This window comes from Pinus tabuliformis, chromosome 5_2, assembly GCF_031772625.1.
Source record: "Pinus tabuliformis cultivar Carrire ecotype Pingquan chromosome 5_2, CPIR1, whole genome shotgun sequence".
In the NCBI taxonomy this organism is placed as follows: domain Eukaryota; kingdom Viridiplantae; phylum Streptophyta; class Pinopsida; order Pinales; family Pinaceae; genus Pinus; species Pinus tabuliformis.
In genome coordinates this window covers 1,110,349,333-1,110,363,553 of record NC_142306.1, presented here as the reverse complement: position 1 = coordinate 1,110,363,553, position 14,221 = coordinate 1,110,349,333, and the positions used below count along the sequence as shown (strand labels likewise).

The 14,221-nt window shown below is 36.8% G+C and overlaps 1 protein-coding gene across 1 annotated transcript; it reads left to right on the top strand.

Annotated features, from left to right (window-relative positions):
• Positions 1-13,444: 13,444 nt before the first annotated feature.
• On the top strand, positions 13,445-14,008 carry LOC149163112 (chromatin remodeling protein EBS-like). The gene has a single exon (XM_089435348.1). The coding sequence runs from the start codon at positions 13,445-13,447 to the stop codon at positions 14,006-14,008; it is 564 nt and encodes a 187-aa protein (XP_089291474.1).
• The last annotated feature ends 213 nt before the right edge of the window (positions 14,009-14,221 follow it).

Here is a 14,221-nt window from a genome sequence, read left to right as displayed (position 1 = left end):
CTCACTATAGCAAGGGGATTAAGAAAGGTTGATTTATTTCCTTGAAACAAGAAAAAGAAGACTTGTAGCCCTATGGTTAAGAAAGAGGTTGATTTCTTTCCTATAAAAGAAAAAAGGGTATATTATGATCATGGACAATATCATTGGTGATGCAGGATCCGAAAAGGACAGAGGACACAATTCGTTGGATGGACAGTAGATCTGTCTTTGTTTTTTTTTTATATATTTTACTTTACTCTTTAAATTGCCAAAAAGACAAAGAAAAACAATATTGTTATGGTTTTTAATTTTAATTAGTAACAGTAGTGATTAGGTAGCGTTTTTGTTTTCCAAACAGCCATATTACGGTTGAGAAATACATGTAAAACAGAATGTACTAACTAGCTATGGAAAAGCCCCGTATGAAACAACTTTTATAACCAACAACACAACTAGCAGTTACAAAACTGTTTGTAGATAATATTATAAAATGGGTGAAACAAACCATTGCGGGGGTTCGACTTCATGTAAGAGAACAGAGAAGTAATAATAAGAAAAACATTATGTGCATATATATATATATATATATATATATATATATATATATATATATATATTCCTATCGTGCTTCCATTTGTGCAAATAGAGTATCATATGCAAGACTGCCGCTAACAAGCTAGACCACAAGTAGTAGCCAAAGCTCATACAACCCGACCATTAAAGAAAGCCTCATCACAGGTATGTGGAAAAAAATGATACAAGTCCTTGTCGTTCACCTAAATTAAAATTCATACGAATACACCGAATACACCGCACAGTCATTAAAATTCATACTAATACATCGCACAGTCGGTCAAAATATATATGTATAGATTTCCAATATAAGTTTCTTCTAAATTAAAACCACAGTCGAAGACATTAACCCTACAGCAAACAAGAAACCGACTCGCACAAGATTTAGCATCATACCCACGCCCAGCAACTCACCATCATACCCAGGCCCAGCAACTAACCAAGAGTCAAGCACATATGGAGAGCAGTCTAAGACCAGTAACCAAGTTCAACAGTTGAAGTCGAAACACCCTAAGACAAGTTGCCAAACACCAAAAGGAAAACTACCCGTGTTTGCCGAACTGCCGGAAGCTCAAACACCGGTAACCACGAACAGTCACACCTGCAAGAACATGCGCAGGAAGAATTAGATTAGGCGACAGTATAAACCGGGTAAAAGAAAAAACCCTCTGAAAAGGCGAGCAGACAAAAGGCGACGGAGCCCTACCTGTTCGAAGAACCATAACTTCCACCCAACCCCTAGAGGACCCGTGCTCATGAAGGAGCCACAACATTAGGAATAGGAAAAGAAGGCTACAAAAAAATTCCGCCATAGAACCCAAACTTACCGAATAAGCATGCAGAGATTCCAAATGAGGACGCCGCCATCGAGTTATCAAGAACCGTGAAGAGGAGCCGAACCGGTGCCGGAAGCAAACAGTAGTCACAGGGGCGAACATTGTCAACAGAAGAAAATCAAAATCATACACACGGTACAAACAACATATGCAGAGATGGGGACCCTCTAAGGAAAGAAAATAACGAAAACTCAAACCACAACAACGTTCGACATGCAAGCGGAGACCAAATCAATTATAGAACGCCGGAGTAACAGGGCCATATCGGACCAAACAACGACTGAAGCTGAGAGGGTAACCAGGAGTCGTAACAGCGAACCGAGCAAACAAGTAACAAAACCGCACCCAGAGGAAAAGACCGCGAGTTACAGAGCTTGCAGAGCAAAAAGATTAAGCGAAATAACAAGAGTGAGGTGGGCGCGAAAGGGTGAAAACCCCAAACCCTTATGGATTCGTGGGATCTAGAGGAGGACATATGTTCAAAGCACAGAGGGTTAAGGTACAACCCTCATAAAAACAAATCCATACGGCGCAGATTATAAATCAACCCACATAACTATCCAACAGATCCACCACATTATTATATTCACAACGGTTGTTTGCACCTGAACCACATGGGCTGGCCCCATCAATTGGGTTCATAAGATTTTATTCCATTCAACATTGTAGCTATCCCAAGGTAGATCAATATTCCATCTAATATTAGAGCTTTCCAAAGCTTGGAAAGTAGTATGCCTATAGAAATTAATATATTAATTGAAATGGGTTGGATCGAGTTCACTGAATACTTGAAATGATTGGATCTCGTTCATTGAATACTTGAAAAACCTAAGAGGCTAAAGTGTGGTTGGATTCTAATTACTTGAAAATAGTTAGAACTAACCTAAAATGAGTTTTGAAGGAATGAAATTTTCATATTAAATATTTTAACAAAAATATCTTTATCATAAACACTCTTATACTATTTATAAAAATCTACATGTGCATTAATACAATTTTAATTACTATTACATACATTGCAATAATATTATTTCATAAACACTACATTTCTAATATTCTAAACTTTATTATTATATAAAATTAAAAATAGTTTATTTATTTATTTCTATTGAATTCGCACTGACTAAAGCATTTTTTTAAACTCATTTGTACTTATCTCTTATTCTGAATCCTAAAATAAATCGATCCCTACTACGATCACCATCATTTTTTAATTAATAGAAGAGTGACACTATTGGACATTCAATGCTTGCTAGTGAGGGCAGACGTGGGATCAGTTAATACGTCTTCATATTATTGAAAAAAAATGACACCCGAAAGACAAGTCCTTGAATCGAGCAGCCGAGAGCCGAAATTCCTTGGCATCCCTACGACCGATGACAGTATGATGGTGGACGACTTCGTGTTCCTCCGTTGTGGGCAGGCCACATCAGTTGTCAAAATCACCAAGTTTGAGTGTGATGATTATGGGCAGGGAAAACATAAAGTCCACGTCGGATGGTGCTGGAGACCTAAGGAGACCAAGGCAAGGAGGAAACCGTTCCACAACGTCAATGAGTTGTTGGTTTCAGATAGGTAAATAGTGGAGGAATGCCAAGTATAGGGAACCTGTAATGTATTGAGATTGGAAGACTCCATGAAACGATCCCTATCCACCGCAGGAGATGGACACGGGCCCACCTACTTCCAGAGATTCGAATATGAAACTGAGATGAAGAATTGTTACAGGGTTGATTAATATTGCATTAAATGCAATGACATGTATAGAGTTGGCCCTCTCATTTTTGAACAATAATTGACTCGAAAGCTTCCAGTTTTTAAAAAACTCATGTGGAATATGAAAAGTCATATGCTACAAATGAGTGAATTGGAAATTCAAAATTTTTTAGGAGTCCAAGAGTCATGAGGGTAATTCAAGAGTCATGCATATCAAAAGTCATTTTTTTTCTTATAAAAGCAACCTCATAACTATGGGTTTTTTTTGAGGATTAGGCTTTGGAGAGCTAGCCTTGCTTCTCTAAGTTGACAAAGAAGAGAAGATCATTACTTGGAGAAGTAAGAAGTGACTTAGTGTTCCAGTACTAGAGCTAGTGGATCACCATTGTAAGTGTTTACTTGGACCTTTAGCTTAACAATTAAAGTTCATTGAGCCAACACATTTTCATGAATGTATCATGAATGTTACAAGACTATTCCTTGGATGTTTGTCTTATATGTTATGTTTATATGTACTAAATAAATTGAACAACTTCATGGGTTTTGGTATTTTTCATGTGAATGTGTATTTTATTTTTTTTAACAGTAGTTGTGTCTATGTGAACTATTTCATTAAATAACTTTAAAAAAATCATTTCTCTCTTATGCCTGTCAACACAGCTATAGATAGTATCCTATTGAAACTACACTTGAGATCAAGCCAGGTACCAAACACTTGACACTTTTGTCATATTGCTCTTTGATGTGTATTTTATGAGCACTAATGCAGCCCAGGCCGCTCCCAGGCCACTCCTACCAGGATCCTGGACAACCATGCATAGAAAACTCATTCACTGATGTGGAATTTATAAAAACCCATGCTTGTTTATCACACAGTGCTATAAAAATCATAATTGTTTAACCCACGGTGCTCTTCTTGAATTCTTAAAAGAAACATACTGAGAATGGTCATGCGCATCCAAAATATATATGCATTCATTTACGGTACCGACTTATCGTGGACAGGCTCATATATATATGGCTCTCGAGGGAAATTAAAAGAGATACCTCACACAACATCTATATCCACTTTATCTATATATATACTCACGGCATGATTACCAAAGACAAGGCTCGTATGGAGATATTACCCGGCCTTACCATATGCAAGACTCGTTATATATACAATGTTGACGGTTGCATGCGCTGGCTTTTGCCATAGCAAAGTCTCTTATGTTATGACCGACAGTTATATCTCTTCCTTTTCTGCGATTTAGGTCGATGTATATATATGTCCGTCGGTTATATATACCTCCGACCTTTTCGTTGTTACATCCGACGCATATATGCAAGCCGGCGACTGTTCAAACAAAGACTTTCATCAACGGACCCGATGCTCTCATATGCACTGGTTAATATTTCCGTGGTTCCGCTATTCGTCGGTTGACATAACTAGCAGCTGCTCCACCTCCGAATGACGGAGCTCGTTTCCAAATTCCAGAACTCGGCCCTGTTGCAATATGGCTCCCTACGAACAGCAGGTATTCTCAAACTGAATACACAACGGCCGCTCCTGAGGTCTTCTCGACGCCGCTATAATGTTGAAACATTATTCTGCGCAAAACAGAGGATTTTGATCTGGTTGTAATAAAATGAAATTAGAACGCCCGTTCTAATACACACAGTCGAATAATAATCAGAGAAACAAAAAGTCATTCACGCCTGCTATGAATTCTTTCATTTGCATTACAAACAATAAGATGCGCGGCGTTTATAAAATATAATCATATCATGCCATGAATTCAATTATACTGTGAATTTATTGGAAAAGAAACGACTCCCATGTTTAACGTGGAAACAGTGAAACGCTTCCACCTCCCAATGCAAAGAATAATAGACTACATAACAGAATTAGAATGGCCGGAGAACAATTTCATATAGATACTTAGGGCACCTCGCCCCCACACACTTTATTCCATAATCTTATGAATATATATATATACAGAGGCCTGAATAAAAATTCACACTTTATTCCATAATCTTATGAATATATATATACAGACGCCTGAGTTCTTGCCTTAAAGTAGGCTCAGACGTGCTCTTGCTCTTTCCTTCTTTTCTTGAGAGATTTTCTTAAAGTAGGCTCAGACGTGCTCTTGCTCTTTCCTTCTTTTCTTGAGAGATTTTCTGCCTTTTGTTTTATAATCAAAGATAGGCATTTTTTTTTTATCCTTATCTTTTACAAAAGTAGGTTTTTCGTTTTACATAACGATTTAAAGCGTGAAGCTTTAACCTCCTTCTCATCCTAATTTTAACTGAATACATAGAAATTCTATCCTAAATTCTGCTCCTAAACTATTTCCCTCATACCCTTTTATTTAGAAGAAAAATATTTACATAATCTTCACTTCCTACTTTATTTAAAATACCAAAATATTAAAATTTATCACACCCCCTTTTTACCCCATATTTACAATTCAGAATGGTCTTGATCTCCGGCATCATACACCCAACCTTAAAATTAATCATGATCTCCTGATCATGTGTTTGGATCTATGGATGCCTGGATCCCATATCTTGTGCTACAAGTCATCATGTGCTATTCCTTGTTGTCTTTCTCCAGGTTTCCATATCTTATGCTGCCTTGCTCCACTAGCTGCATTCTTGTAATCTTCTGTTGTCTTGCTTTTGTTGCTTCTCCTTTGTTTTGTTGTTGTTGGCCTCTTCCAGGATACTGTAATCATAAGTTTTCTGATGCTTTCAATCTCTTGGTCCAATAAATCTTCAAGCTGCTGATTTCTTGCTTCTATGCTCGTCTCTATTCTGACTGCCACCCGATCATCCACCCCCTCTTGTTTTCTGGAACAGAGAACTTCTTTTCTCTTTAACTGACTATTCTGCTGAGTCAAATGTTTCTCAGCACCGGCGACAATTCATGCATTCACAAAACACATGTTAAAATAAAAATCACAAGGCATCAGTGCCTTACTTCCCTCTGCCAGTATCTCAGTATGCTATTCCATCCCAATCAGCACATCAGTATGCTGATTTGCCTTCACCATGAGACTGTTAGCTAGTCCTTCCTTCTTACCATCTTCTGCTTTATGACTGTCATTCCCAAAGACTCTCTTCCCTTGTTTCTTCATCCAATAAGTCCTCTGTCTCTCCAACTCTCTTCTCTGGAGATCTAGTTTCCTATACAATTCAACAACTTCATTAGGAGTAGACCTTGGAAATTTCACATGATTTTGCACACCTCCACTAGTGTTTGACCAATCATCAGCTGGTCCTTCTCTTTCTGCATCAACATCCTGATTAGACTCCTTCTTCTCCATCTGCTTCTGAGATCTTGCTAACTCATTATCGATCTGAACAGCCTTCAGGTTCAATTCTTCTTGCACAAACTCTAAAGCTTGTTTATCTTCCTGTTCTGTACCTGCAAACATGCGCAACTCATTAGTTTTTAAATCATGAGACTTTTCAGTCTTGACTGCTTCTTCCATTGCTTCTTTTCGAACAAATCTGCATTTGGAATCTTTAATTCCCATCTCTGGCATAAGAACTCTAAGCTCCTTCTTTAATAAGGCAATCTCAATTTTCCCCAACTTCCTCTGCAATTGTTGCCAAATCACTCTTTTTCCCTTCAGTGGAAAGATCCATTTCCTTTTCTGCTCTTGTAGCCATTCTTCCAGTACCTGCAATTGTACCTTCATTACTGCAATCTCTCTTTCTCGAACTCCTGCAGTCATCTCATTTATGTGCCATTTCTCTAGATCTCTTCTCTGATTCTCCATGATCACCTTCTCCAGCTGTATATAAGACCCATCTACCTTCTGCTTTTCCTTCTTCACGACAATATCAGCCAATTGTCTTTCACCTGCAAACACCCACAAATTGTCAGATTTAAAAATATATGACCCTTTGGTCCTACTTGAAGTTTCAGTCTTCAAGCCTTCATCTTCACTATCTCCCAGAAATTCTCCTTGTTCTGGTTCACAAATGTATTCTTCCATTTCAACTTCCTCTGGACTCATCTTCTTGCCATTTACCTTGGCATCCTCTTTCTTATGTCCTCTACCGTGGCTTTTTCCTGAACCCCTGCTATGACTATCAGTAGTCATCTTCTCCTTCTCCTTCGCCATGAGTTCCTCACCTATGAGTTGCATGAAGCCTCTACCACAGCAAACTCTCTTGCTGCCACTTACCTCACCAATCCTTCCCTCCGGATCTGGTCTTTTGGTAATCATTGGTCCTCTGCTGGAACCTCTCGAGCATTCTCCACTGCTCTTTCAGGTTTCTCTTATCTGCAACTTTCTTCAACCTCTGTTGATTCTCCTTTGCAACAAGCCTCTGCAACAGCTAGTCCTCCTGGCTGCAATCTTACCTCACTAAGCTCTCCTTACTAAGTCTTTTGGTAAGCACGGTCCTTTGTCTCGAACCTTCTCCTGAGCAACACCTTTGCTCCCTCTAGGCTTCTGCAATCTCCTTCTCTCTCCTGAGAACACTTCAGTTGTCTTCTCTATCCAATTCCTTATTGGATTCTTCAGGTTCACTGCCACTTCTCTGCAACCATAAACTTCAATTCACAAATTTCAAATCAGAAAATCATCTTACCTTTAAGATCTTGCATGATCTTGTCCTCCCTTTGTTTCTGCAATCCACTCGTGTAGTTTGCATATCAAATTTAAAAATCATTCATCACACTTTAGTTCTAAAAAAAAAACAAACATCTTCAGCAAAGTATTCCCACTCTGATACCACCTGATGCAGCCCAGGCCGCCCCCAGGCCACTCCTACCAGGATCCTCGACAACCATGCATAGAAAACTCATTCACTGATGTGGAATTTATAAAAACCCATGCTTGTTTATCACACAGTGCTATAAAAATCATACTTGTTTAACCCACGGTGCTCTTGTTGAATTCTTAAAAGAAACATACTGAGAATGGTCATGCGCATCCAAAATAACCAACTTATCGGGGACAGGCTCATATATATATGGCTCTTGAGGGAAATTAAAAGAGATACCTCACACAACATCTATATCCACTTTATCTATACATATACTCATGGCATGATTACCAAAGACAAGGCTCGTATGGAGATATTACCCGGCCTTACCATATGCAAGACTCGTTATATATACAACTGTTGACGGTTGCATGCGCTGGCTTTTGCCATAGCAAAGTCTCTTATGTTATGACCAACAGTTATATCTCTTCCTTTTCTGCGATTTAGGTCGATGTATATATATGTCCGTCGGTTATATATACCTCCGCCCTTTTTGTTGTCACATCCGACGCATATATGCAAGCCGACGACTGTTCAAACAAAGACTTTCATCAACGGACCCGATGCTCTCATATGCACTGGTTAATATTTCCGTGGTTCCGCTATTCGTCGGTTGACATAACTAGCAGCTGCTCCACCTCCGAATGACGGAGCTCGTTTCCAAATTCCAGAACTCGGCCCTGTTGCAATATGTCTCCCTACGAACCGCAGGTATTCTCAAACTGAATACACAACGCCGCTCCTGAGGTCTCCTCGACGCCACTATAATGTTGAAACATTATTCTGCGCAAAACAGAGGAATTGGATCTGGTTGTAATGAGATGAAATTAGAACGCTGGTTCTAATACCCACAGTCGAATAATAATCAGAGAAACAAAAGGTCATTCACGCCTGCTATGAATTCTTTCATTTGCATTACAAACAATAAGATGCGCGGCGTTTATAAAATATAACCATATCATGCCATGAATTCAATTATACTGTGAATTAATTGGAAAAGAAACGACTCCCATGTTTAACGTGGAAACAGTGAAACGCTTCCACCTCCCAATGCAAAGAATAATAGACTACATAACAAAATTAGAATCGCCAGAGAACAATTTCATATAGATACTTCTGGCACCTCGCCCACACACTTTATTCCATAATCTTATGAATATATATATATACAGAGGCCTGAATAAAAATTCACGCAGAGCGCATGGTTTCTTGCCTTAAAGTAGGCTCAGGCGCGCTCTTTCCTTCTTTTCTTGAGAGATTTTCTGCCTTTTGTTTTATAATCAAAGATAGGCATTTTTTTTATCCTTATCTTTTACAAAAGCAGGCTTTTCCTTTTACATAACGATTTAAAGCGTGAAGCTTTATCCTCCTTCTCATCCTAATTTTAACTGAAAACATAGAAATTCTATCCCAAATTCTGCTCCTAAACTATTTCCCTCATACCCTTTTATTTAGAAGAAGAATATTTACATAATCTTCACTTCCTACTTTATTTAAAATACCAAAATATTAAAATTTATCACACCCCCTTTTTACCCCATATTTACAATTCAGAATGGTCTTGATGCTCCCGCATCAAGCACCATAGGGTAGTGTTTCTTCTAAAAGAGTTAGATGTAAAAGACTCTCCGGCTATACTAAAGTGGCACCAAGAAGTCTCATAACAAGTTTTAATGATAAAATTTTGCATTCCATTTGGAGGATAGCTTCTAGACCATGTACCAACACAAAGGGTGCAAATATGGTAGCATTCCTCACTTTCTTTGCGACCACAAAGAAATGAAAAGGAGAAAATGCTAGTGTGATTTGTGGACCCTACCATGCTAAGCATAGTCTTAAGAACTTTGTTGATTGTGTCAACCTCTCAATTAGATTGAGGATAGTAGGGAGTGGAATTTTCATGGGAAATATTTAGATGAGCAGTTAGTTGTGTCATCATATGATTTAGGAAATGTTTTTGGTTGATCCATAACTATTGCTTGTGGAACACCAAACAGTGGGATAACTTGGTTCAAAAAAAATTATTTATCCATTTCAAGTGTTGTTAAATGTATGCATAGCCTCAAGCCATTTAGTAAAGTAATCAAATGCTACAATAATATAACCATGATAGAGTAAGGGTTTCATGCCATAAAGTGGATACCCTATTTTGCAAAAAGACCAACCCTGGTAACCATGCAACAGTTTAGCACTAACTTTACTCTCATATAAGTAGAATGTACGACACTTCTAGTAGGCACGCTAGAAGTAACCAACACCTAAAATTTTCTCTATAACTATCTAAATGTCTACTAGATAAATGTGGGCCACAACTTGACCTCCTCAAGTGTGAGGCACCTTAGTAAAATCATGTTATAGATAATGATTTAATTTAGGGTTTGGTAAGGAATACCTGGTATTAGAATGGAATGTCAAAGAGTGAGAGAATATGGGAGGAATGAGAGTGAGTGACTTGAGCTTTTTTTCTTCATTATTGGCAATAGGTTCAGGGGTTTGGTAGTGTGTTTAGAATACCTAACAGGCCATTGAGCAAGGATAGTAGTATGTTTAGAAATACAAGGAGCAGATGGACCTTAGTGAGGAAGCCTAGAGGATGTGTCCAATAGTTGAGGAATGAGGACCATTTTATTGAAATGGGTGAGGACATGAGGTACAAGGGGAGCTTGAGGCGGTGGTATTATATGTGCCAAGGCATAAGGAATCAATGCTTGGCCTATTTTGAATCTAAGGTTGTGGAGGCTGAACTATAGGCTAAAAAATGGGTTGAGAACTAAGCTCCCCAATTATATTTATAATGTTATTTTGGAAATAATTTTAATTTATTTTTATAACATTTTTTTATTAAAACATTCTAACCATGATGTTCACCCCCATTTTACTATGAATATTATTAACTTGTAAATAGGCTTTGTTAAAATACGATGGGCCATAGTACCACTTGAGTCATATCAAAATCAAAATATTTTATAAATATTTTATTTTAAATTTATTTTATAACATTTTAAAAATTAAATCTAAAAGAAAATGGTTGCACCCTATCTTCCTAGAGGATTTTAAAAACTTGAATTTAAGTTGTTTAATGTGCATTATTATTGAAATTGTATTGAAATAGTGGACTGAAAAGGGTTACCGACTATCCTAGGATATAGAGGGAATGAACTGGAATTTATTAAATTTAGTGGTGTAATGTGTTGTAAACATTTACATGTGGGCTCAACTAAAAATAAATAAAAAAATAAAATTATTGCTTATAAAGGCCCTATGTAATCCAGTAAAAAAAATTATATTAAATTAAAAAAAAATAGTGATACTTATGAATAAAACTTTAAGACTTGGTCAAATTAAATAAAACTAAAACTAAAAATAAAATAAAATATAAAATTAATTATTATAATAAAAATAAAACCATACTATGTCCCAATCTACCAAGTGCACACCCAAGAGATGTAAAGGACATTTGATCGCAGTTGTTAGATATAGACTTAAGATGAATCTAGGCTAGCTATATAACATATAAAGAGATAAAAGACAAAGGGTTATATCAATTCTTGGAGTTCCTTCGCTAAAATCACCTTCCTAGTAGAAGACCACCTCTTCTAGTGGAATGGGAGGATCTAGCTCATAGTTTTAGTTGAATTTGGGGCAATGGATCTCCTATGTAAGTGGACCACACATAAAAATAAATAGTGTTTTATAATTTTATTTTTATAAATAAATATTATTTCATATTATATTAATATATACTGTTTTAAATTTTAAATTTTAGATCATATTATATTTATTAAATATTGAATTTAAACTGGAGTTTAACTTATAAATATTTCCATTATTTGAGTTTTGGTGAAATTAGGTACTAGACATCATTTTCTCTTATGAGAGTGATTATTTAAGTTTAGGGTGCAAAGTTTGGACTAGTTTAAGTTTCTTGTGCAAAGTTTGGACAAGTGATCGTTTAAGTTTAGTGGTGAAAGGTTTGGACTGAGATTGTTTAGGTTTTGCTAGCAAATTTTGGAAGGAGATTGTTTAGTGGTGAAAGGTTTGGATTGAGATTGTTTAAGTTTTGCTAGCAAATTTTGGAAGGAGATTGTTTAGGTTTCAGGAGTAAAGTTTGGATCAAGATTGTTTAAGTTTCAATTAGTTTGGACAAATTTGTTTGGATCTAGATTATTTAAGTTTGAGGAGCAAAGTTTGGATATGTTTGGAGGGAGATTGTTTAAGTTTCACCATAGAAGTTTGACAAATATTGGAAAACTTTTAAGGTAATTTGTAACCGAAAATATTTTAATATTGTAAAATTTAGATTGAATTTTTTTATAGGATTTTTAGTTGTCAAATAGATTTAAGATTGAGATAGATCTATTATGTGGATTAGGGTTATCTCTCATGGTTGGGTGGAATGGCTCTTATATTTCTCACATTAGTTCATATTCTTCCTAGTGTCATGTAATGTATAATGCCTTGATAAATATTATTGTATTTTTGGTATTCTACCACCAACCTCAACCTTAGTCCACCCTAGGGTTAAGAAAGACCAATGTCTTTCCATGAAGCTAAAAAAATCTATACACTTGTGGTCCTAGGTTAAGAAAGAGGTTGATTTCTTTGCTCCAAAAGAAAAATAGATCTATATACTTGACTATTATGGTCCTAGACAATATCACTTGGTTCATAAGATTGTTATTCTATCCAACATTGTGGGTAGCCCTATGTAGATCAAATTTCCATGCAACTTTAGAGCTTTTTGTAGATTGAAAAGTATAACCACAAGTTGTTTAAATAATTTAAGATAAATGCACATATCATTAGAAAATCAACATCATTAGAAATAATTACCAGAAATATTGTGCTATTATCTATTGCACTTAAAAACTCAACAAGATCCATGCAGGTATCCATTATTTAGGGTTTGGTGAAAATGGGTAGTAGAGATCATTTTCTCATGATGAGAGATTTTTTAAGTTTCAGGTGCAATGTTTGGACAAATATTGTTTAGGTTTGTTTGGAAAGAGAAAATTTATGTAGGGTTAAAATAGTTGGAAAACTTTTAACTTAATTAGTAATTCTAAATCTTTCTAGTATTGTAAATATTTAGATTGTATTTTTGTTTAGGGATTTTTAATTGTTGAAAAGACTTAAGATTTTGATAAATATTGTTGTCTTGCCTGCTATCACAAGCCTAAGAGTAACCCTCATTAAGAAAGATTGATTTCTTTCCTTGAATTAAAAAAAAAACAAAAAAATAAACCTATCCCCTAGATTTAAGAAAATGGTTGATTTCTTTCTTCTTACAAAACAAAACGGGCTTCATAAAACTGTTATTCCATATTTCTTACCTCTAAAAAAAAAAATAGTATCTATTAAAATCATGGGGTTCATAAAACTGTTATTCCATCAAATGTTGTGGCTAGCCCTAAATAAATCAATCTTGCATCTAACCTTAGATCTTTCCCTAGCTTGCCCTAATCGATCCCTACTACCATCACCGTCATTTTTTAATTAACGGATTCGACGTTCTATGCAGGGAGGGCAGACGTGGGATCAGTTAATACATCTTGAATTTATCCAAAAAAATGACACCGGAAAGACAAGTCGCTGAATCGAGCAGCCAAGAGTCCGGAACCGAAGACAGTATGATGGTGGACGACTTCGTGCGCCTCCGATGTGGGCAGTCCACATCAGTCGTCAAAATCACCAAGTTTGAGCCTGACAATTCTGGGCAGGGCAAACATAAAGTCCACGTCAGATGGTGCTTGAGGCCTGAGGAGACCAAGGCAGGGAGGCAGCCATTCCACGGCGTGAATGAGTTGCTGGTTTCTGATAGGGAAACGGTGGAGGAATGGACAAGTGTAGTGGGAACCTGTAATGTATTGAGCATAGAAGACTCCATGAAACGATCCTCATCCGCCGCAGGAGATGGAGATGGAGATGGGCCCACCTACTTCTGGAGATTCGAATACGAAACGGAGAGCGGGAGTTGTTACAGGATTGATTACTATTGCATTAAATGCAATGGCAGGTATAGAGTCGGCCCTCTCACGCTTGAACAACAGTTGACGGGAAATCCTCCAGAATTTACTTGCCCCGCCATGTGTTTTGCTCGTTATCGTAATCGTACTCGTGACCAACACAAATAGTGGATCTGCACACATTCCCATGAATTTACGTTGAAATAGGTTAAAATAACGAATAAATTCGGTACCTTTTTGTGATTTATATACCTGGCATGAAGATTCTGCTTTGTTTATGAACAGTTTGCTGTGGAATGATCTAATGATGGTCGGGCAAACAATTTGTTATGATTTATGCTTTATTATTTTACTGTTACTTGACAGTAATTGTTTATGAAA

Coding starts and splice junctions, on each gene's coding strand:
- LOC149163112 (XM_089435348.1), top strand. CDS start 13,445: ATGACACCGGAAAGACAAGTCGCTGAATCGAGCAGCCAAGAGTCCGGA.